Consider the following 27241-nt stretch of genomic DNA (forward strand, 5'->3'; position numbering starts at 1 on the left):
CTGTAATGCAACCTTTATTAAGTTGAAATTGATATAAATTTAATAAATAGGGTAAAATGGTACTTTGAAATGATTTATAAAATTCTACTGTAAAACCATCACCACCTGGAGCAGATCCAACTCTAAGAGACTTCAATGCTTTTTCTAATTCTTTTAGTGATATAGGCTCTTCTAAGCTTCTTTTTATATGTTCAGGAACCTTTGGTCCAACAATTAAATTTAAAAATTCTAAACCATCTTTTTCCCTATCACCATAAGGCTCAGAAGAATATAAGTCTTTATAAAAATTTAGAAACTGTTTTGAAATATTTTCCATTTTAGTATGTGTTTCTCCATTTTCATCTTTTATTGCAATAATTTTTGTTCTTCTTTTCTTTGCTTTAAGATAATTTGCCAATAATCATCCTGCCTTATTTGAGTTTCCATAATACTGAGTTTGTTGGGAAAACAAATCTTTCCTTATAAATTTAGAAGATATCTCATTATATTTGCCTTTTGCTTTCAATAAAGCCTGCAAAGTACTTTGTTCCCATTTATCAACTAATTTATTCTCCAAATATTTAATTTCTTTTTCTAAATCAAAAAATTGTTTTTAAGTTGTTTTCTAATATATGTCGAATATGAAATAATATTACCTATCATGGTAGCCTTAAATGCATCCCATAAAGTTTCTATGTTAATATCTACTGAGGTATTAATTTGAAAAAACTCAATCATTTTTAATTTAAAATCTTCAAGAAAATTTGAATCCGCAATCAAAGTATTATCAAATCTCCAAACCGACTTACAAAAGTCTTGCTCATCAGATTGTAACTCAATCCATACACCAGCATGATCTGAAAATATGATTGGATCTATGATGGCTTTTGTCACTTTTTGAACTATCTGATTCGAAACCAAAATATAATCTATTCTTGAAAAAGAATTATGGACCTGTGAACAAAATGAAAATTCCCGATCATTAAAATGAAGTATACGCCATATATCTATTAATTTACAAGATTGTGCCAAATTATCTAACCCTAATAATTTCATTATTCTACTTGGTTTCTTATCTATTAATGGATCCATAACAGCATTAAAATCTCCAGCCACTATTAAATTTGAAGTAGCCAGTGGGAGTAGTAATTGTTGTAAATTCTTTAAAAATTCCATTTGATTTGTATTCGGGGCATACACATTAAACTATTCCAGGGCAGTATTTCCCATACTCATTTTAACATGTACCCATCTTCCCAAAGGATCTGAATCAATCAACTGAAACTTAGCAGTACATTTTTTTATTAATTAATATAGTAACCCCAGCCTTTTTACCAACTGCAGGGGCAAAGAAATTCTCCTTCACCCAACTCCCTTCCAGCTTTCCTGACTCTATCCTTGAAAGATGCGTCTCTTGTATGAAATATATACAGTGGTGCCTCGCATAACGAACGCCTCGCACAGCGAACGCTGCGCACAACGAACTTCATGTCTTGCTTCCTACAACGAACTTCGTTTCACACAACGAAGTCGCCCGAGCTGCATCCTTCCACGCAGGCACTGCGCTTAACTGCCCTCTCTCCGCCTGGCTCCCTGTGCAGTGGCGGACCGTCGGCTCGCAGGGGCCCGGCGCCTACTGCTGATGCGTTGGGGGGGCAGAGCTACTCTCGCCGCTTCCCCGATGCTAGAAAAAAAAAAAATGAACAGTTAAGTCCCAGTTTTTGCCGCTGAGACTCTGCCCTCTCTCACTGTAAAATTAGACTCTACTTAGTCTGTCTTTAAATTTAAAAAATGTGTGTTGTTTTAAAAAACAATTATGTTTTTAGATGTATCTAAATAAAAATAATAACAAAAAATTTATCTTTTTTTATGTCATCTTAGCATATTTTATGCTACAGAACGAATTATTTTTTTTAACATGTATTGTTATGGGAAAACGCGTTTCACATAACGAACTTTTCGCATAACAAACTTGCTCCTGGAACCAATTAAGTTCGTTGTGTGAGGCACCACTGTATCAGCATTTTGCTACTTCAGGAATGCCAGCATTTTTTTCCTTTTAATTTGATGATTTAGACCATTGACGTTCAAGGAAAATTTTTAATCATCATCTGGAACCAAAAATATAATCTGACAATAATAAAATAAATTAGATATAACAAAATGATTAGGCACCAATACACCAAGCATACAATTAAAAAAAAACATCTTCCCTTTATCAACCCCTTCATTCCCCATCCCTACAATTACCAAACTCCCCAATATCTGTAAAACCACCCATACCCATACCCCCATAAATAATGATGAAAACTTGGAAACGCACATATCAAATCAGGTATATGAAAAACCCCATCAGGATAAATTAAAATATTATTTCATTAAACTAAATTAAGCTATCAGAATCTAATTATGAAATCATGAATATAATTAACCCAGGACGAAATCCACTGGGTTTAACACCCTTGAGGTCGGACGGATTCCCAAACAGGACCCATCCAGGCTCTGTCCAGCACTAAAAAGGGGACCAGGAGTCCTAAAACAAATTCCAACAGGCCTAACAGAGGGAGCCATATTTTTCCTACCTCAACCTGCTGGAGACTGAGAAAGACTGGATTGCTAGAGGGAGCTTCAGCTAATATACTACAACAAGTTTTTGTCTCAATGTCCACCTGCTAGTCATAGTGAGGAATAAACCCATCTGTAAAGAATAACTATACCAGTCTACCAGGCGATACAGAATGACCTTTCATGAAGGTCACTTTATGAAGATCTTTCCTGCTTTCGTGCCATGGGGAGGCAATTTGGCAGAAGGGCAGGAGAAGACCTGAAAAAGCAAGAGATTTGGGAGGTCTGGATCTGTTTGGGAAAGTCTGAATATATTGGCACAGAACAGTTTTTTCTGATGCAGGATTCCTTATCCTTTGCTTTCCTTCTTACCAGTATTGCCATGGTGAGCTCCTCTCGGATCTGCTCTAAGGCTCCAATGTCAGCCCATGTCACATCAGGGACAGTGGCAAAACCTTCTCTCTTGGCAGAGGGCTGCACAGATGACAGGGCTACAATGAAATCTTCCATCTCGATACAGAGCTTCTGCAGCTGCTCCTCTAACAATGGGGTCGGCTCCTTCAGCAGCTCCAATAGCCTCTGCAACTCATCCTAAGAGCAAACCAAAAAGCATGGCAGTAACAGGCTGAGGGGTTCCAAGTTGCTCTGATCTGAGGAAGAAGGGGTTACCTTCAAAAACTAATCATAAACTACATTAAGTTAGTCCAATAAAAAAGGTATTTTTTTTCCTTTATGTTTTTGTTTCATTTCTACATATTTCCAAATTGTCATGAAAGGTAACCTATGTGTGCAACAGGCTGCAACACTTTCAGGCTTTCCACATTACCATTGCATGAATAAATACAGTCTTCAAGGTCAATACATCCACTGTTCCAAACAGGTCTATCATATCTTCTACATTCCCTTTCCTCATGAACAAAACTAACCTTCTGATCTCTAGGATGTTCCCTCTCTCTTTTCTAGTCTGGATTTAAAATTCACCTACTCATACCTTAGCTTCTTGTTTTGTCTTGGTTATCGTGAACAGAGTCTCACTATTAGCAAGTTTCTCTTCTAATTTCAAAGGAAAATCTGTTTTTATTAGTGATTTTAATTTTTATGCTTAGCTATAGAAGAAACTTCCTTCCTGGCTCCAATCTGTTGCAGCACCTGCTGCTTTCTTCCTCTCTTCAGGCCCTGACCTGCTGTGCCTCTTTGCTGTCTCTCTCTCTTGAGATACAATCTGCTGGGGATCTAGCTGCTGCTAAGGCCTTCCTCCTCCTTCACTTCATCTTACTGATAGTCTATTGCATCCTCTTCTCCAGTCCCAATTTACAGATTCAGCTGCCTCCTTTTTCTCTGTTGTACTGATTTTGATTAGCGATTATCATGCTTGTGATAAGGGTTAGGCCCTTCATCATTATCTGTTAATTGTACTACCCGATGGTATTATCTACTGAAGCACCACAGCTACACTGAAAATAAATAATTCAGCAGAGGATATTTAATAGCAGTATCACATGCTTTTCTTGAAATATAAAGCCTTCAAATTATGTTTGCATTCTGTTCATCTCATACTTGGGGCTCTTTTTCTTGTAAGCCCAGTGATTGCATTTCATACATTCTTTTTTTTAATTCCCAAAATATTTTACTAAATGTTTGTATTAGAGAAAAGCTGTGTACTTCTAACAATTGGTAGACAAGCAGAGAATAGTTATAACAAGGAATGGAGGAGTAGTTTAATGCTAGGAACAACAGCCTGAGAACCAGGGGAACCTGGTTCAAATCTAACTGCAGCTCCTTGTGATCTCAGGCAAGTCACGTAACCCTCCTCCAAGGACAGGGAGGCATCTACTATACACTTTAGCTTTCAGGCTTGCAGATACAAGTTTAGCACACAGCAGTCAGCATTTTTTTAAATGCTGACTTTCACAAGCTTTTTACACCCAGATATTTGGCACCAATATCCAGAAACCAACCAGTGTTGAATGTCTTGGTATAAAACTTGGGCGCCGTCAATATTCAGACTGGTACCCACATAAGTAATTGGATACAATTAAGATGGCCTTTTTGTTGTCTAACTTTATCCAGACAGTTATCCTCTTAAAGGAATGAATATTGCCATTAAACATTCTGATTGAGAGGGCAAGTTCTAGAAAAATTGAAGAGTTTGAACCTGCAAGCCTGCATCTTAATATTCTAATGATTAGACACCTTGGACACCTTTTTATTACATAGGACTATATTTAATGTAGGGATGGGGAGGTATGTTATGTGATTTAATGGGTTTATTCCTGATGAATGGGATGGGTGGGGGAGGGGTCTTTTTTATATGCATTTGACAATAATTGTTAGAATGTCAAGTGATTTGTACAAATTATCTGACTGAATATTGTACACTTGTTGCAAGAGTTAAAACTGAATAAAGAATTAAAAAAAAAAAAAATTTTCAAAGGGAAACTCCCTGCTGAGTGTTCCTCAGAAAATCTAATTTTTAAAGCAGGTGGAACATATATGCAGGAAAATGCACACAGGCATTTCAAAATGAAATCAGTGAGTACTTTCCCTCTCATGACTTAACTTTATCACTTTTTTCAAGTGGGTATCAGTATGCTTGCTCCTTGTACCCCTCCTTGAGGGGGGAAGATGCAGATTTCAAAGGGGCTTAATAAGCATTTATTCATGTAAAAGTTCTGATAATTGGCTCCCCTACCTCCCAAACTAAGAGCTAGATTCACTAAGCAAACCAATCGTGTACCGATCGGTTTGCGAGCTCTTTGTGACCCGATTTCCCTCCAACCCAATTCACTAACCTGTGTACCGATCTGATCCAGGCATGCAAATGAGGGGAATTGGCATGCAAAGCAGGAAGAACGCGATTCACAAAACTTCTTCTGACACACTGACTGGCTGGCCAATCAAAAAACTAGTGACTGGTGAGGACCAGTTGCTTATGCTAAAACCCTGCTCTCTGCCCCGATTCTGCTGCTCTGGCTACCCTGCTCGCTTCTCTGCCACGATTCTCCAGCTCTGGCTGCCCTGCTCTCTTCTCTGCCACGAATTCTCCTGCTCTGGCTGCCCTACTTCCTGCTCGCTGCCCCAACTCTCCTGCCCTTCCCCGCAGTGCGAGCCCTTGGTTTTAACCCGTGGGTTTAAAGTGGGTTAAAACCAGAGGCTCACAAAGTAAAAACAAAAACAAAAAACAAACACCAGTAAAAGTAAAGTAAGTAGAAAAAGATAAAAACATGGACACGAAGGGCCAGCACATGCGCAGACCATCTACAGTCAAGGAAGATGGTCTGCGCATGCTCAAGGATTGCTTTCCAGCGATCCATGTGGTCTGAGGGGGGTGTGCAGGCCTTTAGTGAATTCGTTGGCCTGTATGCAATTGCACACAGATCGGGCACAGATCTCAGGTTAGTGAATCTACCCTTAAGAGCTACAAATCAAAGGACTCGATACCCTGCTTCAGGATTCACATGCATAAGTAATTCAGTGAAACCACTGCAGGACCTTTTTGCTTTGATTTGAAATTGTGCAAGACACATAAGCTGATTTATGCATTTAGATGCTGGGAATATTCACAATCCATTCACTAACAGGACCCTACAGAATTAAGAGGAGAAATACCCAAAATCCACAAGTACCTTAGCAAGCAACTCTGTTAGTCTCTGTGGCTTTATGTCAGGCTCTTCTACTTTCAGACCATTCTCCCTATGGTTGTTAGTGAGGGCTTCTGTGGACAGTGTTTGCTGTTCCAGTTTTATCAGCACCCGGTTTACAGCACATAACGCAGCCTCTCGACAAAGAGCCATCAGGTCAGCACCCACATAACCTGGTGTCATATGTGCCAAGTGATGGAAATCAAAGGGGTTGGGGAGCTTAAGTTTCCTACACAGGGTATGTAGAATGCTGGGCAAAAGAAAAAAAGAAAGCACAACAGGTAAAAAAGGTGTCATTATTTCCTGGAAACAAATTCCTTTAATACACGAGACAACTGTAAATGGCAAGAAATCTTATGTTATCTTTTCACGGTAACACTCTTCTTAACATTTCATATATATACCAATACTAGCTCTCCCCCTTCTGCATATCTTTAACCCAGCCTCTCAGCTCTGGTCTTAACACTGCTCATTATATTTCTCTTACCCAACACCAGGCTCCGTGGATGATATCACCCATATGTGAGAATACGCTATCTGCTTGTCCTAGGTTAAAAGCATTTCCTCTTATTGGTTTAAAAGTATTTTCCTGTAACTTCATTGAGTGTCCCCCTAGTCTTTGTAATTTTTGATGCCTCACCATGCTGCACCGTGGTGGTTGGCTCCGACCAAAAGCAGCAACTCCCCCAGATTGCCATTAAAACAGAACGCCCTATGAACAAAGGAGACGGGATATGGGAGGTCTATTTCAGTGCGAGAGGGCTTGCAGGCCCTGTGCTGAGTTTAGTTTAGGAGTAGCTACTTCTACTTGGGACCAATCATTCCTGTGCATGCAAAAAAAAAAAAAAAAAAAAGCTGAAAATTTGGACAGGACAATCAGGAAGGGGGAGGTGTCCCCCACCTCCCCTTGCCTGCTGCACACTTTGTCCAGTCCCTCCTATAGGCCCTCACTAGCTCAAATATACTACAACTTCTCTTGGCCTCTCTGAACTTTCACCTGCCACTCACAAATTTTATGGTAACAGTGCATACATTTTTTCACTATAACTTTGAGGCTTCACAATTGTGAGAGCCCTTTACTGTGTTTCAGTCAGTCTGGTAGTGAGGCACGCTCCGGGTTTTGTCTCTTCCCTTTAATGACACTTTTGACCACCCAATCAGGGTTCAGCTTTGAAGTTTAAATAATGAATTATCAGAGCAAGTACTCTGTCTCTGAAGGATGCCAGTTAAGCGGATAAGAAACATGTCCATTGGTAACTATAATTTCATCTATTACCTGTGCACCTTTTTCTCCTTTTAATTTGTAAGAACTTTGATATCTTCTGTTTTTCCATTGAAGAAACACATTCGTTTACAAAAATTGGATTGCTCTAAGTCTAATAGATGTTGGCATTGTCATCTCGATGCGGGGACTTTAGATCATCTATTGTTTTACTGTCCATTTATTTTGGCTTTTTGGAAGTCAATTTGGGGCCAAATAAATTGCTTGCTAGAGAATCATATGGCATTATCGTATGACACAGTTTTATTTGGCATATCTATGAGAGCTAAGAGCCAAATATCTTCCAAAAATAATAAACTTTTACTGATTCTGACAGGAGTTGCCATTCAGCAAATAACGTATAATTGGAAAAATTGGAACAGATTGAATTATAGTTTTTGGTGTCATATTTATAAAATGGAAAGAGCATTAGCTGTTCAAAAAGGATATTTTAATAAATTTCAGGATGTGGGGGGGCCATTAATAAATTATTGTAATGAACAGATATCATTTTTCCTTGATTAACATAAATGAAAGTATGGGGAGGGGGGGTGGGTTTTCGATTTTCATTATTTGTTATGAAGGGAAGGAAATAATTTATTATATTATACTATATGTATTATTTGATTTTAGTATGGTGGGAGGGAAGGGGATAAATTTTATTTTAATGAAAATTTTGTGGAATTTCAAGTGATGTATTAAATTAATTTGTTGTTATTCTGTGCACTTGATGTAAAGTATAAAATGAATAAAGAATTAAAAAAAAAAAAAAAAAAAGAGTTCCTTCGTTTCTAAGCCGGGAAGTTTTTCCCATTACCAGCATGCTTTAAGATCGATGCTATTTAGTAAATCCCCTGATGAAGTCAACTGGTGAAATGGTTGAGGCTACCGTTGGGATTACAGATAAGTGCCTTTTTGTCATTTGCAGCTGGTTTATCTTCCATCTTATCTTGAATACTGAACTTTGGCTGGTTTGAGTATAATAACTGGGACTTGGTAATGAGGATTGGTTGTCCTCACTAACATATCCGTTGTTTTTTTGGATATTGCTGTCAGCCCGCTTGAATATAGGGCTTGTTTGAATAACAACATAGATAGAAGAAAGAGTTGATTTCTATTATCACTGGATGAAAACTAGCACATCCATTTTAGATAAAATTGCCCCTAAACGAAATAGTAAAGCTGCTCAAACAAATACAACAAATGGTTTGACATCGAACTCCTAACAATGAAACAATCAGTAAGACGATTAGAAAGAATCTGGAAAAAAACGGGAAAGCTGTCAGACCAGGACAACTGGAGATCCAACATAAAACTCTACAAACAACAGATAAAAGAAAAACATAAAACATTTTACTCATCCGTAATTAACTCATCAAACACTAGCTCAAAAGGAGCTAATACTAAAGAATTGTTCAACATAGTTACTAATTTGTTTGACACCATACGCTACACTCAACCCATGCATAACATCAAGATACCCTCAGCAAATGATCTAGCACAACATTTCGATTCAAAAATTAAAAACTTAAGAAATAACTACTCGATAATTGCAGAATACAAACATCAATCAACTGATATACAAAGAAATGAAATACCAGCGGACATGATTTGGAGTTCCTTCCACAATTTAGAATGGAATAACTATATCAAGTTAAATAACAAATACTCTAAATCACACTGTGTCCTGGACTCATGTCCCCCAGAAATTGTGAAAGCAGCTCCATTAGACTTCAAACTATCTCTATTGAATTACCTAACCAATAACCTAAACAATGGAAAATTCCTCACTAATAATGGTCATATTATAATAAATTGTAAAGAATCACCAACATCAGTAACCAACTATAGACCAGTAGCATCCATCCCATTTATTGTAAAAATCATGGAAGGAATGGTACACACCCAACTGATGGAACATCTCGACCAGTTCTCTCTCTTGCATGAAACTCAATCTGGTTTTAGGCCTCTGTTTAGCACTGAGACAGTAATTGCGGCTATCCTGGACAATGTGCGCTACTTGTTTAGTAAGGGCCTCAACGCCCTAATCATGCAATTTGACATGAGCTTTGCCTTCGACTTGGTGGACCATGGGAAACTATTACAATGCTTAGACGCAATTGGAATCAGAGGAGAGGTATTAAACTGGTTTCAAGGTTTCCTTATATCACGCACCTACCAAGTCCGTTTTAATTACGATCTCTCTGATAAATGGAGCAATCCATCTGGCGTGCCACAGGGATCACCATTATCCCCACTGCTCTTCAATGTTTACATGGCCTCATTGGGTGCGCAATTGTTCCAACTGGGGATAAAACTATTTAGCTACACTGATGACTTCACGATAATCATCCCTTTTACTACCTCTGTCTCAGAAGTCACCCCCAAAGCAACAGAAGTACTAAATCGGATGGAGCAATGGATGACTGAATTCAGACTAAAGCTAAATTCAGAGAAAACAAAATTTTTTATAGCATCGCCACGCTCACTTGACACTAAAGCATCATTGTGCATCAGTAACCTTAGTTATCCCATTCAACCCACTATGAAGATATTGGGAGTAACACTGGACCAGAGCCTGACCATGAAAGATCAGGTAGACTCCCTGATTAGAAAGATCTTTCTCACCCTCTGGAAGCTTTGGTCCATCAGAGCTTACTTCGATATCTCATCATTTAGAATTCTGGTACAATCCCTCATACTGAGTCAACTCGATTATTGTAACATCGCCTATTGGCACTCTCCCAGAAGAACATGCAGCGATTGCAACTGGTACAAAATGCAACGGTTAGGTTACTTTGTGGACTGAAGAAGTTTGATCACGTGACACCTTCCTATCGACTTCTGCACTGGCTGCCGATGGAGGCACGTGTGAAATTCAAGTTTGGTTGTTTTTGCTTCAAGGTACTTTACGGCTTAGCCCCCAAATATATATCAGACCTTTTCTCTTCACAACCAACAGATTCAGGAAAACCTCACATCCGAACTTTGTTTCTCCACCGGTTAGAGGTTGTAAATTTAAAAGTCATCACCAACATCTTTTCTCACATCAAGCAGCATTATGAGGTAAAGACCTGGAACAACTGCTCGTGCCTACTACTTATAGGGAATTCAGGAAACTCCTAAAAATACATCTGTTCCTGAAGTACTTAGGTAACTGATCTATACAATCTTAGTCCTCAACAAATGATCTTTAGAACTGTTATTCACTAACTCTGAACTTTGTTTATTCCACTCGATCTGTAATACCTTTTAATCATTGTAAACTGCATAGAACCTCACGATCCTGCGGTATATAAACTGTTATTATTATTATTACACTTGCTAAATATTATTAAACACAACAAGTTTTTTGCTTTTTGCACTATTCGCACATTTATACAAAAGAAGGGGTTTTTAGACTTATGATAATACCTTTTGCCCCTAATGTGTCCTTGAGTTAAGCCATGAGATTTGGGTACGGGGATATTTGAGGTCTTTATAGTAGATATCAAGGTTATTTTCTGTGTTCATTTTTGATGTATTATTATCTTTTGGGCCTCTGCTTAGATTTTTGTTGTACAGCAATCTATATGCACAAAACTTTGCTCAAATAAAAATTACTTGAAAATGATTCCTAAAGTAGAAATCTTCCATCAAGAACATTGAATATTAAAGCAAGTCCCCCAAATATTTCTGGTCAGACTGGAATCACAGATTTTCTTAATCCAACACAGTTGTATCAGCGTTGGTCGATCAACCCTAAAAATACAAAGACTGCTTGATTTGCTATCATTGTATTTCTCAATGTGGCAAGCATACCGTTCTCTGGCTGCTTCGTCAGGAATCCCCAAGCAGATTTCTCGATCAAATCTGCCAGCACGTCTCAGCGCTGGGTCCAGTGAGTCTGGCCGGTTAGTTGCACCAATGACGAGGACCTGGGCAGTGTCAGCCAGATTATTCAAGTCTGAGAAAAAGAAAACACAAGAGTCCTCAAAAGACACTTCAAAATTCAAACATATTTGCATGGTGCATAAGATCTTTTGAGGTTTCAGAGATTCTACAGTCAAAGAAAGCAAGGTTGCTTACCTGTAACGGGTGTTCTCTGCAGACAGGAATGCAGCCACACTTGAAGGTGAGGTTCTCTGACTGAGCCTGATAGCTAATGCTCTCCCCTAGCTTATGATAAGCTTTGAAGCTTACTGGGCATGTGCGGGGACTCTACTCCTGGAACCCCTCCCTTTGCCCTGTCAGTTTTGTCGCTAGCAATGAAGTGAGTATGCACTTGAGGGGACAGACGGCGGGCAAGTGTGGCTGCATTCCCCTGCTGTCTACAGCTTCTCCAGAAACAAGCAGGGGATATGCAGGCACACTTGAAGGTGAGTCCCAAGCTGAAGAAATTACTGGGTGGAGGATAAACTTTACAGTGCAAATAAATTTCTTAGAACTGACTGCCCAAAACGAACATCTTGAGACAAGCCCTGGTTTAAACAATAATGCTTGGTAAAAGTATGAACTGAAGACCAGGTTGCAGCCTTGCGTATATACTGAATTGGTATTGATTTTAAATTTGCTATGGAGGACACTGTAACTTGTAGTTTATGTGCTCCAATAGTGCCAGGCAACTGAATCTGAGCTTGAGAGTAACAGAAATTGATGCAGTGTGCTATCCAAGAGGATATAGTTCTTTTTGTTACTGGCTGACCTTGGGTGGCTGAATTGAAGGAAACAAAGAGCTGGTTGGTTTTCTGTAATTCAGACATTGCTTTAAGGTAGAAAAGTAATGTTTTCCTGCAATCTAATGAATGGAGATGTGTTTCTGCCAGAGAGGAGGGTAGAAGTGGAAAGAACGACGGCAAAGTTATAGTTTGATTCAAGTGAAAGGCCATGACAAACTTTGGGAAGAAACTTGGGATGAGTTCTTAGCTGCACTTTGTTAGGAAAAAACTGGAGATAAGGGTAATATATCATAAGAGCTTGAAGTCCACTAACTCTTCTAGCTGACGTAAGAGCTATGAGAAAAAACATTTTCTATGTAAGGAACGTGAGTGAAGCCGATCCCAATGGTTCAAAAGGAGTCTTCAATAATTGATCCAAGACAATACTGAGGTCTCATGTTGGAAGGATCCTGGAGTGGATGTCTAAGATTAGTGAGGCCTCTCATGAAGCGAGAAACCAGAGGCTGGTAAGAAATTGGCTTATTGCCCACCAGGGTGTGATAAGCTAAGATTGTTCCTAAATGAAATCTAACTGAGTTTGATTTGAGACCTGAATCTGATAAGTGGAGGAGATATGTTAAGATATAGTGCAGAGGGCAACTAAGAGGATCTTGCTGTTGAGTTTGTGCCCATATGGAGAAACGCCTCCATTTAGACAGGTAAGATTTCCTGGTAGAAGGGAAGTGTGCCACAAGGAGGACGGTTTTCACTGATTGTGAGAGTGGAAGTTGAGTTAGAAGTGAGCTTTCAACTTCCAAGCTGTCAGACTGATACTGTGCAAATTGGGATGAAGCAGTTGGCTGTTCAGTTGGGACAGAAGAGCCGGATGGACTCCCAGTGGAATTGGAGGAGCATCTAAAAGGTCCAGCAAGAGAAGATACCAGATTTGCCTGGGCCAGAAAGGTGCTATGAGTATGACGTACATTCTGTCCCTGAGAACCTTCTGAAGAACTCTGGATATTAGAGGGAATGGCAGGAAGGCATAAAGCAGGTTGTGGTTCCATGGAATGGAGAAGGCAGCTATGGCTTGTGAAGCTGGACGGAAGGAACAAAAATGACTGCACTGGGCATTGTCTTGAGAAGCAAAAAGATCCACCTGGGTAGTTCCCCATTGTTGGAATATCTATTGCAGGATAACAGGATTGAGAGTCCACTCGTGAGGATCAAGTTTCCTGCTGAGAGAGTCTGCTAGGAGATTTTGTTCTCCTGGAATATATATAGCTTGTAGGTGTATGTGAAGAGACATAGCATACTTCCATAGATGGTAAGCCTCCCTGCATAGTAGAAGAGAACCCGATCCCCCTTACTTGTTTATATAAAAAATTGTTACTTGATTGTCCATCTGTATTAGGATTCGCTTGTTGTAAAGACAAGAATGGAAAGCTTGAAGAGTATAGTAAACTGCTCGGAGTTCCAAGTGATTGATATAGAGGGCCTTTTCTTTTTCTGACCACTGACCTTGAGTCTGAAGGAGGTCGAGATGTGCACCCTAGCCCTGTTTTGATGCATCAGTTGTTATGGTAAGTATAGGAGATGGAGTTTGGAATGGGCACCCTTCCTTGTATGGCAATTGAATGAATCCACCAGAGAAGTGACTCCTGAACTTTCGTAGAAAGGGAAATCAGCTTTGCAAGCGAATGGCATTTTTGATTCCTGTATAACTTGAGATGCCAATGCAGGGGTTGCATGTGGAGCCTGGCACTGGGGACGAGGGAAATAGCGGCAGCCATGTGACCTAAGAGCTGTAGAATCTTGCGTGCCGGCAAGGCAGAAGATCGTCTCGCCTGGTCTGCCAAACTGATGATGGTCTGATGTCTGTCGTGAGGTAGATAGGCTCTTGCAGAGACTGTATCTAAATGAGCTCCAATGAATGTGAGGGAACACAGAGGAGTCAGAGTTGACTTCTGGTAATTGATAAGGAATCCTAGAGTTTGTAATGTTTGAACAGGTTGTTTGAATGGTTAGGTGTAACCGTTCCTGGGTATGTGCCATTAGAATCCAGTCGTCCAGATAAGGAAACACCATATGATGCTGTCTGCAGAGTTGAGCTGCTACTACTGCTAGATACTTTGTGAATAATCATGGTGCTGAAGAAAGGCCAAAGGGCAGAACCTTATATTGGAAATGTCTGTTGAGAAACTTGAAGCGAAGGAAATGCCAGTGGGACAGATGTTTGGGGATATGCGTGTTTGCATCCTTGAGGCCAGGGAGGCTAACCAATCATGTTGATTCAGCCTGGGAAATAAATCATTCTGAACTTTTCTTTCCTGAGGCAGGCATTGAGTGGTCTGCGGTCGAGAATAGGACGGAGAGTCTTTTTTGGAATGAGGAAGAAGTTGGAGTAAAAGCCCCCACCTTTTTGGAGTTCAGGAACTTCCTCAATTGTATTGGTTTGAAGGAGGAGGGATATCTCTGCTGCAAGCTGTGGAATGTGCTACTGAGGGATCTTCGAAGGTAGGGGTGATTGAGAAGGTCGAATATGGGTATGGAAGTTGAGGAAATATCCGTGTGAGATTATGTCGAGAACCCATTGGTGTGTTGTCATAGCCCACCAAGCTGAAAGGAAATGGGTAAGCCGCACTCCCACTGGTAAATGGTCAAAAACTAGGGGTAGGTTTAAGAGTCAGAAATTGCGGTTCCGAAAGCTGCTTACGGTCCCTTGGTCGATGTTTTTGGGTGTAAAGAGAAGACTGTGATCTTTGTAGATTGGATCTATTGTAAGGAGTGAATCTTCGATGAGGATAATATTGTTGAAAAAATTGCTGATGGTATGCTCTACAATAAGATAAGTTAGAGGAAGGGCAACGAAACTGCTGAGGTTGATCCGCAAAATGTGCTGAAAGTTCTCTACTTGTGGTAGAATCTTCTTTAAGCTGGGATACAGTTTCTTGAACCATTTTACCAAAGAGGCTGCCATCCAAACAGGGGATATCCACCAGTCTGTTGTGAAGGTCCTCCCTAAGATCAGAAGCGTGAAGCCAAGCTGAGCATCTGGCATCTTTGCTGCTGTTCTAGACATCATATCATAGGCATTATACTGTAATTGGTTTTAATCAAATAATAATAATAATAATTTATTTCTTATATACCGCTATACCGTGAAGTTCGAAGCGGTTTACAATAAAGATACATTTGACAGTACATGGGATAGAAACGGTTTACAATAAAGATACATTTAGTTAGTACATGGGATGCAAGTGGTTTACATTAAAGATTCATTTTGTCAGTACATGTGATACAAGTGGTTTACAGTAAAGATATATTTTGTCAGTACATGGGATACAAGTGGGTTACAGTAAAGATATATTTTGTCAGTACATGGGATACAAGTGGGTTACAGTAAAGATATATTTTGTCAGTACATGGGATGCAAGTGGGTTACAATACAAGTGGTAAGTGGATTCTTGTAATGCAATATGCAGACTCAGGATAGTTTTCCGGAGAAGCAGTGTCAAGTTGTTGGAGAACAGAATGCTGAAAATGTAGGATTTAAAGCTGGTGAGCTATGATTTTGGAGGACAGGATAGAACCTTGATAGATTTTGCATCCTACAGAATCAATCAGGCGATAATCTTTCTCTGGGGGAGCTGTGCAGGGAGATTTTATCTTTTTGACCTTTTTAATAGCAGACTCTGGACTTCTGGTTATGTCATGCGGTTGAGCAGACGCTGAGAAGCTCTCCTCCTGTCCTCGAGTCCCTCTAACATCGCCAAAAATCCTGCTATTTGTCTGGCTTGGGGAGTACCTTACTTGGTATCAGTAGTGTGCCGGTGCGCGGCTCCGTTTTTTTGTGGTTTCACGTACCTCATGGCCTCTAGAATGGTCCGTAAGGAGCGGGACTGTGTAAAGCTGCCAGTACTCAAAATGGCGTCGGACTCCAGCCCCGCCAGCTCTGTGATCACCCCAGCCTGGACAGCTGATATTGTGGCGGAAATAATGGCGGCAATGGAGTCGGCAATTGACAAGAAGCTCCAGCAGTTTTTTGACAAAATAGATACAGCCCATGAGCGCCTCGATAGCATGGGGCTGGAGCTGGATGACACGCAGCATCGAGTGAGTGCCCTGGAGGACTGGTGTCACCCGTGGAATCTGGGACCGCCCGCATGGCCAAACAAATTGATCTGCTCATACAAAAGGTGGACGATTTGGAGAACCGCGCCAGGTGTAACAACCTGAGGTTGGTGGGGCTGCTGGAGCGGATCCTTGACTCTGACTTAAAAGACTTTCTGGAAACCTGGATCCCACAATCCCTTCCGTTGGATCTCCACCTGGGGAAGTTTCGCGTGGAGCGGGCTCATACTTTGGGGCCTAAGGGGGCAATATTTAAGATCTTGAACTTTTCCCATAAAACGGCAATCCTGCAGCGATATGAGCAAGTACGGGAGTGTCGGATTTCTTTTGTTTTGGTGGGTCGATCAGAATTTTTCTTTTGGGTTTGTGGGTTATGGGGTTCTGGTGAGGGCTGGGCATGGGACCTCTGGGATACTATGGTTGCATCCATTGTGACACTTGTACTGTACTGATTATGGGTGATTCTTCCTTGAAGGTATGTTCATGGAATGTGGCACCCAACGATCAATAAACCAGCTTTTGCCCAGAATTATAGAACTATAGATGTATAATGAATCTTCTAGGCTCCTCTCTCTTTATACCTGTTGTAGATTTATTATATGAGTCTCAGCCCCACCACTCACCGCCTCAAATTTCTTTCATTGCGGCAAGCTTAACGTGGTATTTTCCTCATCGGCTTCTTATATTAATTAATTTTTATTTCATTTTCAATTGTTTTTTCAAAAAAGTGCCATATTTGTTTTATTTATTTATTTATCTATTCATAAAAGTGGAAAGTTAAGTAGGCACGGAGCACTTTAACATACTAAAGATTTGCATTTAGGGATTAGTGCAATAATGTATAGCAAATATGCACTTTTTTGAAAAAACAATTGAAAATGAAATAAAAATTAATTAATATAAGGAGCCGATGAGGAAAATACCACGTTAAGCTTGCCGTAATGAAATAAATTTGAGGCGGTGAGTGGTGGGGCTGAGGCTCATATAATAAATCTATAACAGGTATAAAGAGAGAAGAGCCCAGAAGATTCATTATACATCAATCATGGAATGTGGCAGGCATCAATTCGCCAATAAAGCGTTCCAAGATATTGCAGGCTCTTAGAAAAAAGGGGATGCATGTTGCTTGTCTCCAAAAAATGCATTCATCAGATGTGGAACATGGCAAATTGGGTAGGGGTTGGGTCAAAGAGGTATACTATTCCACAGGCTCTACCCATAGTGCGGGCATGGCTATTTTACTTAGTAAGCATCTCCCCTATACAGTGCATAGGGTGGTAAAGGATATTGGGGGAAGGTATGTGTTTCTTCACCTTGATATTCAGGATCAGGAAATGGTGTTAACTAAAATTTATGCACCAAATGTATTTAACCTTGCCTTTTTTCAACAGCTGGTGGGTCTGTGCGCCACCTTTCCAGATGTACCCTTGGTGCTGCTCGGTGATCTTAATGTGGTTTTGGATCCGGATGTGGATCATCGTGGGGGGGGGGGGGCTCTCTGGAAGATTTTAGATCGGCGAGAGGTATCTCACAATTTTGTAGTGTATTAGATTTAGTGGATGTCTGGAGACTGCATCATCTTTTGGATAAAGATTATACCCACATGGCCCATGCTCATCCCACCATGTCCAGAATTGATTACATCTTGGTCACTTCCTCCTTTCTTCCTCGGGTGACTCATGTAGAGATAGATATGTTCACTATTTCTGATCATGCGTTAGTTTGGGTGGAGGTCTGTGGAAATTCCCTCGCTTTTGGCATTGGGATTAACATTTTAAGGAACATCTTGTTCGACGATGGGAGCAGTTTGTTGGATAATGCTTTTTCTGCCTCTAACCTGGTGTTGCTGTGGGAAACTGCCAAAGCAGTTCTTCGCGGGGAAACTATAGCGTATGTGGCCCAGCAGCGGAAAGAACATGCTAAGGATCTGTTATATTTGCGAAAGAATGTTGAAGCCTGCAAACATCGATGGCTAGCATCCGGGACTTTGTTAGATCATGATTCCCTTCAGGTGGCGCGGGTAGCTCTGCAATCTAAAATCCATGAACATGCCATGCGGTCCCACATGTCTTTCCAACATAAACTTTATAAGTATGGTAATTGTTCGGGTAGACTGCTGGCTCGTTTAGTGCATCCTTGGCAGGGCCCTCATTTGTAACGGATAAAGATCGCATGATGGAGATCTTTTTTGGGCATTCCTGTGAGTTTTACACCAAGTGGCGGACTGGCCCTTTCACTTTAGATTCTTATCTGCAGACTCTTTCTTTGTCACAATTGTCTAGGGAGTCTAGTCAGTTTCTCCATGAGCCCATTACTGCTCAGGAAATCCGTCAGGTGATAAAGGAGTCTCCCTTGTCCAAAGCCCCGGGACTCGACGGTCTTTCCTCTGAATTTTACAAAATTTTGCAGGAATATATCGTTGGTCATCTGGAGGCTTATTTTGCTAGGGTGGTGTTGAATGGAGCATTTCTGGTTCATGCGAATCATGCTCACATAGTGCTGATTCCTAAGCCTGGTAAGAATCCGGAGTCCGTGGACTCATATAGGCTTATCTTGTTAATTAACTTTGAACTTAAGGTGTTGGCAAAGATCTTGGCCCTGCGTCTGTCGTTTTTGGGATGATCCATCAGGCCAGGTTGGCTTCGTCCGGGGGTGACAGGCAGTGTGGAATGTGATGGCAGCTGTGGGGCATAGCGTAACTAATTCCTTCCCGGCCCTTTTGATTAGCTTAGATGCCTGTAAAGCTTTTGATTGTGTGGACTGGAATTACTTGCTCTCAGTTCTGACCAAATACGAGCTGGGAGGCCCTTTTCTGGACATGGTGTGGATTCTCTATACCAACCCTAGCGCGGCAGTGCTGGTCAATGGCATGGTGTCGGGAGGTTTTAGGGTGGAGAGGGGAACGCGTCAGGGGTACCCCTCATCTCCCTTATTATTTATCTTATCTTTGGAACTCCTGTTGCAGCAGATTCGGGATGATGGTTCCATTTGGGGTCTTCCTGTGGGACGGGAAGAAGTACATTGTTTGGCATTTGCCGATGATGTCTTGTTATTAACTCAGCCCTACAGATCTTTGCAACAAGTATTACAGTTGATGGCTTCCCATGGGGGGGTGTCGAGCTTTGAACTAAATTTAGAAAAATCTGAGGCTTTACCTATCAGTGGATATCATTATGAGGACTGGAATTCCCCATTGCCATTGCAGAAGATAGCGCACAGACTCAAGTACTTGGGGGTTTATATAACTGGGGACTTTAAGAAAGCTTATGCTGAAAATTTTGCTGTTTTACTGGTTAAGGGATTTATTGGCTCTTTGGATCAGTTTCCCGCTGACTTTACAGGGCAGAATTGCGCTATTTAAAATGGTATTGTTTCCTAAATGGATTTATGTGATGCAAATATTCCCTATGTATGTGATCAACAAAAATATAGGACTTTATCATAAAGTTGTGTGTAAATTCCTTTGGAATAATAAGAAACCCAGATTGACTCTCACGCAGCTTTCCTTGCCAGTGGGGCGAGGTGGTTTGGCCTTGCCCGATTTGAGAAGATATAACATTGCTTGCCTAGATTAAGAACACTCAATATTATACTCCTGTTACTCTTGAACAGCAGTTGATGACACCTACACATTTGCTCTATTATCTTCATGTTAAAAGACCACATAGGATTTTTCCTACTTGTTCTCATCCGTTGTTGAAATCTATGCGCCAGTGTTGGCATTGGCTGTGTAAAAGTATGCATTTGCCTTTTACATCTACCATACTTTTCCTTTTGTGGGGGAACTGTGATTTGGACCCAGATGGCTCCAAGCTGTATTTGCAGAGATGTTCTACCAATGGTTTATGTTATGTACGGGATGTGGTGTCTGATCAGGGACTCCCGCTTTCTTTTCAAGACCTTTAAACTTATGGTTCTTTGCAGGTTCGTGACTGTTTACCTATGGTCAATTTACCCATTACTCCGTTCCTTGGGCCTTCATACCTTGAATGAAGATATGGCAGATATGGTGAAGGAAACTTTGACCTTGTCCCAACAACAGCACATCAGTCTGTCTTTTCATCAGGTCAGTTTGGGCACCTTTAGTGTTCCCTGGGACTATGAAGCTGTGGCAGTGGTGTGGAATCAAGATCGTGCATTTTCTGAACATCTGACTGGGGATGGCTTGCATCTTCTCATTAAACATCTCTTCCATTTGACTCGCTCGGTGGTATTGCAGGAACAGCACTACAAATTTTTGTTGCGCCTTTATATTTCCCCCTACAAGGCCTATGTGGCATGATTTGCCTCTCATGCCTGCTGTCTGAAGTGCCAATCAATGCCAGCTGGGTTACTTCATATGTTTTGATTTTGTGATCGCCTGCAGACTTTCTGGTCGTTTGTGGGGATGTATCTTCAGACGATCATGAACAAGAGATTTCCCCAGCTTTTTCCCAAATTTTCTCTCTGGGATTATCTAAGGGTAACTCTTTGTTATTATAGAAAGGTTCTTTGTTGGCTAGGAAATGTATTCTTCTGCTCTGGCGGCAGGCTGAGGTGCCTACCGTTACAATGTGGAGAAATGAAATGTTCACTTTGTTGAAATTTGAATATTTTGATGTCAAACAATGTGGTCCTGATCGTTAGAGAAAATTCAGGGCTATTTGGGCTTTGGTCTGGGACAGTTAGCTCTTTTGAATTTTTGACACTGGAGTGCAGGGGAGGGGGGGGGAAGGGGGTGGTCTTGGTTTGACTTTGTTGGATACTGTTGTTTCCGTGAAGTAACCATGCGGTAGACTTTCACATCACATTGGTTTGCTGAATGTCAGTTGTTCTCATCTTGTTGTATTTTTGTACTGTATTTTTATAAAATAAATAAAATTTAAAAAAAAAACAGCAGACTGAAACCATTGGGTGGTGTAGGAGTTGCTGTAAATCGTGACCAGGTGCTTTTTGAATCTTATATTTTAATTCTAAACGTTTAGATGCTGTAGATACTGATAAAGATTTTTGCCAGTTGGAAAGCTGTAAGTCTTGCAGTACTTGATGCACTGGCAGAGCAACCAGCTCTTTTAATGGGGCCTTACAGGATTGTAGGATAGCTTGAAAATCCTTAGTTCCAAAAGGCACTACAGCTTGATGAAGGCTCAAAAGACTAGAAACTTTTTGTAAAAATTTTGGGTAAGAATATTTCTCTTTTGGCAACGGTTGTGGAGGAGGAAGGGGCTGAGAAGGTGGGTCAGTGTTGGAAAGAAAAACATCTGCCTGATCTGTCCATTGGAGAAAAAGTACCCTGCGCTGGAGAAGAACAAATAGGTGTGCAGGGACCTCAACTGACATCTGGATTCACTTCCACAGGAGTGGGAAGGGTAATGTCCTGTGGAGGAGTTCAACACATTCCAGGCATTGCTGGGCCATCAAAAGAGGCATAGAAGGACCCTGAGGGAAAGGGTTCAGCAAACCTGCACTATCTTGAATAAATCTCTGTAAAAGTGAGCAAAAATTTAGACAACTTGCATACAGCCCAAATTGTGAATAAGTGGTTCTGTGAGGGGACCCGAGGGAGAGGGTCACTTAGAAGTTGGTGGGTCTTGCGCAGAAGGTGGTGAAGAGGCTCTGAGTTTGGACTTGGAGAGATTCTTAATAGGTTTAGCATTATCTGAATCCAGCAAAGAGTTCTGCTGAGTGAGGCCAGGAGAGGACCACGAAGTTGAGACTGAGCCCACATGAGCTTTCACTGGAGCCTCATAAATCATCCCAGCCACTGCCACTTCACTGAGAGAGCTCCATGCTGTTAAAATTGGTGTCGGTGGAGAAGGGGTGGGACAGCTTTCCAGCACCGGGAGCTTTTTCTTGTGACCAGCCGATTCTGGCGTTTTCTTCTTCTTTGACTGCATTGGTAGCAAATTGCTTCCCTCCCCTTGCGGTACCGAGGTAGGGCTCTGGGGGTAGGGAGTGCTCAGCAATCTTCTTTACATTTTCGGCACAAAAAGCAGCTAACAGAGAAGCACTGTCCATTGCAGAAATTGAGCGTGGAAAGGCGCTTTCGTGGTCCTAGTGCCCGCAGCTGGGAAAAATGCCAGTGAGAAGAAAATTGTGTTACTCATTGCGCTTTCTTCACTGTAGCTGACTTTTCCTCTTTATTTTTTGTAAGAAGAGGACAAAGGCTGCTTGCCGGTTTTCCTTTTGTTGTTAGGTTTAAAAAAAAATCTCTATTCTAGCTGAACTAGTTATGAGAACTATGGGGGGCGTGGCTTAGCGTGCACACAAAATGGTCGTGTGATCGCAGCGCTCCTCTTACCTGGGCAACCGTTGAATAAATAAAGATTTCCTTTTAAACTGTTTTCGGCTGAAAACATCGGAGAGGACAGCGGGAGCATGGCGAGCACCCGACATGAAGAGTGAAACTGGAGGGGCTGTGAAAAGGCAGAAGCAGGATCAAATTACCCCGAATAAGGTTCCGCTTCCTGCTGATGTATCAGAGGAGTTAAGCAAAGCTGAAGTTATGGGGGAACTGAGGCAAATCAAACAAATGCTGACAGAGACTGTGAGTAATATGGCAGAACTGAAGGAAGAAATCCTGAATATACACAGACAAATGGAAGTAGCTAATAAAAGAACAACAGAGTTAGAAGTTAAAATGGAGAGCTTAGAATGTGAAGGAAAAAGATGCAAAAATGACAGTTTGGAAATAATTCAATTGAAAAGTCAGCTGGAAGATTACGAAAACCATGGAAGAAGAAAGAATATAAAACTTTTTGGAATACAGGAAAATTTGGAAGGGAAAAATGCAATACAGTTTTTAGAAAATTTAATTCCTAGATTATTGCAGTTGGATTTCAAACAGCCTTTGGAAATAGAACGGGCACACAGGATTCCAATAAAGAGTCTGGAAAATCAAGGGAGACCAAGACCATTAATATTCAAGATGTTAAGATAACAGCAAGCAATAGAAATTTTAAATGCTGCCAAAAAAGATAAAAACTTAAACTATAAAGGATCCAAAATATGGTTTTTACCAGACTTTGCTAAAAATACAGCAAATATTAGGAAGAAATTCCTTGATCTGAGATCTCAATTAAAGGAAAAAGGATATAAGTATGGGTTATATTACCCAGCAAGAATGAGGGTATCTTGTGTGGATAAATCTTTGTATTTTGTTGATCCGGAAAAACTAAAGACCTTTCTTTCAAAATCAGAACCTATGTCATTTTAGCACAATGGGTGTTGAAATGAAGGAATAAATACTAAGACTGGATTGGTGGATATTGAACAAAAAATTAAATATAAAGAACTATGGGACTTTAGTTTGTTGGAAAAAGAAGAATATGCAACAAAGAACAGGAAATAAAAATGGACAAGTGAAAAAGAAAATAAAAGAATGTAAAGAAAAAAGAAGGATAGACTGGAAAGACATTAAAGTGAAGTTATTAGACTGAACTTTTAGGAGACTGAAAGATGGATGGTTGGAGTAAAGAATGAACAAGAAGGATTAAAGGACTGGACAAATTAACACAAAAGGAAAAGTGAAGACTGAATAGGAAAATAAATAGATGTGAAGAAGAAGAAAGCAGGACTGATAGACTAAAAGGATATTATAAAAAAAAAAATGAATGACAATTGGCAGTCAAAAGTCTTTAAGAGTGGATGGATGGAGATAAGAAATAAATATGAAAGTTCAGTTTATTTAATAAGTCAGAAAAGGAGAAAGTAAAGAATGAAAGGACAATAAGGAAAAGATTGCAGAATGGACTAATGATAGAAAGGACAAGTTATATGATATTTAAATGCAAGTAAAGGAAAGGAAAATGAATAATATAAAAGAAAGATACATAAGAATTTATTGGTAGCTGAAGGAATGTAAAGATTGATGTTGTGATAATATAGTTTTAAAAAGATTGGATTTAATTTGGAGAAGAGGAAATATAAAAAGGGGGAAAAAATTATTTTGAAAATGAAATACAAATGTTTAAATACAAATAGAGGATAAAAACTTATAAAATTGAAGTGTTTTTTTTTAACAGAAATATATGAAGAGATGGATATTTGTTGTTGGATATTTAAAGGAGGATAGGAGAAGATGGATTAGATAATATAAAATATAGGAAAATGATACTTTTTATTAAATATATGACTATGATAGAATTTTCTTGAATGAAATAAAATGTTGGGGGAATGAATTAGAGATTGGTGAAATGATAAAAATGCATTAATGGAATGTTAGGAAATAAATATGGTTATGTGACTAAAGGTTAAATAATAGATAGAGAAATTAATTACTTTAAAATGGAAAAAAAGAAAAAAAAGAAAAAAAAGAAAAGGTTTTATGATTAGAAGAGAGATATAATTAGATATATTGTGGAGAGGTTGTGAGTTTGTCTCAATAAAGGATAAAGGGGTTATTAATAAATATTGGTTGCCTGGGGGGGAGGGGGGAAGTTGGGATTACTGTCCAATGTGTGTCCTTAAGCAGTCATTATATTGGGGAGGGAGGGGTAGGAAGAAGGTGGCTATTAAAGATATTACTAGGATGATTAAGGAAAAGATTAATAAGGGATTGGGTAATTTGGAGGTAAGAATGTGTGCCATGGGGAGAAGTTTTTTAGATCTTAGTTATGGAAGAAGGGAAGAGGAAGATTATGATAAGGAGTATAAAGCACAGTTACTTACCGTAACAGGTGTTATCCAGGGACAGCAGGCATATATTCTCACATGTGGGTGACGTCATCTACGGAGCCCCGGCGCGGACAGCTTTTCAAGCAAACTTGATTGAAGTTTCAAGTTTGCACACTGCACCACGCATGTGCGTGCCTTCTCGCCCACTAGAGGGCGCATCCCACCTCGTGGTCCTCAGTTCCATAACTAGCAAGGAAGCCATCCCCGGGGAGGCGGGCGGGTTGTGAGAATATATGCCTGCTGTCCCTGGATAACACCTGTTACGGTAAGTAACTGTGCTTTATCCCAGGACAAGCAGGCATGATATTCTCACATGTGGGTGACCTCCAAGCTAACCAAAAAAGGGCAGGTGGGAGGATGGCAATTTAGGAAAACAGATTTTGCAAAACTGACTGGCCAAACCGGCCGTCACTCCTGGATAAAGTGTCCAGACAGTAATGAGAGGTGAATGTATGAACCGAAGACCAAGTGGCAGCCTTACATATGTCCTCCATCGGAGTGGATCGGAGGAAAGCTATCGAAGCTGCCATCGCTCGGACCTTGTGCCCCGTGACTCGACCCGGGGGAGGAAGGCCAGCCTGAGCGTAGCAAAAGGAAATGCAAGCGGCCAACCAGTTAGACAGAGTGCGCTTGGAAACTGGATGCCCTAATCGATTGGGATCGAAGGACAAAAACAATTGAGGAACCTTCCGATGAGGCCTGGTGCGTTGAAGATAATATGCCAACGCCCTCTTACAGTCAAGCGTGTGAAGCGCCGTCTCGCCAGGATGGGAGTGGGGCTTCGGGAAGAACACAGGAAGGACAATGGACTGATTGAGGTGGAAGTCAGAAACAACTTTAGGTAAAAACTTAGGATGGGTGCGGAGAACCACCTTGTCGTGATGAAAGACAGTGAAAGGAGGGTCCGCAACCAAGGCTTGCAACTCCCCAATCCGCCTGGCGGAGGTGAGGGCAATTAGAAACACCGCCTTCCAAGTCAGAAATTTCAAGAGGGACTTGTTGAGTGGCTCAAACGGGGGTTTCATCAGTTGAGCCAGAACCACATTCAAATTCCACACGACAGACGGAGGCTTAAGAGGGGGACAAACCCTGAGTAACCCTTTCATGAAGCGTGTCACCAAGGGATGGAGTGACAGAGGGCGTCCCTCCAGAGGTTGGTGGAAAGCAGAAATCGCACTGAGATGAACCCGCACCGAAGTGGTTTTCAAGCCGGAGCGCGACAAATGAAACAAATATTCTAAAACCGAGGATACCGGAACTGATACCAGATCCAGGTGAAAAGACGAGCACCAGGTGGAAAACCTGGTCCATTTCTGCGCATAGCAAAGCCTCGTCGAGATCTTGCGGGAGGCTTCCAACACCTCCTTCACCGATTGAGACAGGTCCGGAGGAGTCAGGGAACAAGAAACCAGGCTGTCAGGTGCAATGACTGCAGATTGGGATGTAACATGGATCCTTGACTCTGAGACAGCAGAGAAGGAGAGACAGGCAGGGGGAGAGGCTCTCTGGCACTGAGCTGGAGCAGCAGGGAGAACCAGTGCTGACGCGGCCACCGAGGTGCTATGAGAATCATCGTGGCCGTGGACGATTTTAGGTGTACCAACGTTCGCATGATCAGAGGGAACGGAGGGAATGCATACAGGAACCTCCCTTCCCAGTCGAGTAGGAAGGCATCCGCTTCCAGACGGTCCTGCGAGTACATCCGAGAACAATATAGTGGTAGTTTGTGTGTCTCCGGAGAGGCAAACAGATCCACCTGTGGCGTTCCCCAGCGAGCGAAAACCTCGCGTAGAACTGCTGAGTGTAGAGTCCACTCGTGCGGTTGCAGAAGTCGACTCAGTTTGTCCGCCAGGCAATTCCGTTCTCCTTGGATGTAGACCGCCCGGAGGAAGATGTTCCGGGAGGCCGCCCACTCCCAGAGGCGAAGAGCTTCGGAGCAGAGGGGCCATGACCCCGTTCCTCCCTGCTTGTTCACATAATACATTGCCACCTGATTGTCCGTGCGGACGAGGACCACCTGGTCCTGCAATATGTGAACGAAGGCTCGAAGTGCTAGGAAGATGGCTCGCAGCTCTAGTACGTTGATATGACACTGACGGTCTTCTGTCGACCACAGGCCCTGCGTGCGAAGACCGTCGAGATGGGCTCCCCACGCGTACTCCGAGGAGTCCGTGGTCAGGACCTTGCGAAAAGGCGGAGTGCGAAACAATAGCCCCATGGACAGATTTGAAGAGTCTGTCCACCAGCGCAGCGATTTCCGCAAGGGCGGAGTTACCGAAATGAGGCGAGACACCGGGTCGCACTCCTGACGCCACTGGGACGCGAGGGTCCACTGAGGGATCCTCAGATGTAGCCTCGCAAACGGCGTGACA

At 41.4% G+C, this 27241-nt stretch overlaps 1 protein-coding gene across 3 annotated transcripts in view; it reads right to left on the reverse strand.

Moving 5' to 3' along the window:
* NVL (nuclear VCP like) overlaps window positions 1–27241 on the reverse strand; it is a 212584-nt gene that overhangs the window by 56287 nt on the left and 129056 nt on the right. For all 3 annotated transcript variants that reach the window (XM_033936124.1, XM_033936126.1, XM_033936127.1), the window contains 3 exons: window positions 11248–11392; window positions 6171–6435; window positions 2917–3135 (listed from right to left, as the gene is read on the reverse strand). In XM_033936124.1, coding sequence (XP_033792015.1) covers window positions 2917–3135; window positions 6171–6435; window positions 11248–11392 — 629 coding nt within the window. The remainder of the gene's footprint in view (window positions 1–2916; window positions 3136–6170; window positions 6436–11247; window positions 11393–27241) is intronic.

The sequence above is a fragment of the Geotrypetes seraphini genome, chromosome 3, assembly GCF_902459505.1.
Source record: "Geotrypetes seraphini chromosome 3, aGeoSer1.1, whole genome shotgun sequence".
NCBI lineage: Eukaryota > Metazoa > Chordata > Amphibia > Gymnophiona > Dermophiidae > Geotrypetes > Geotrypetes seraphini.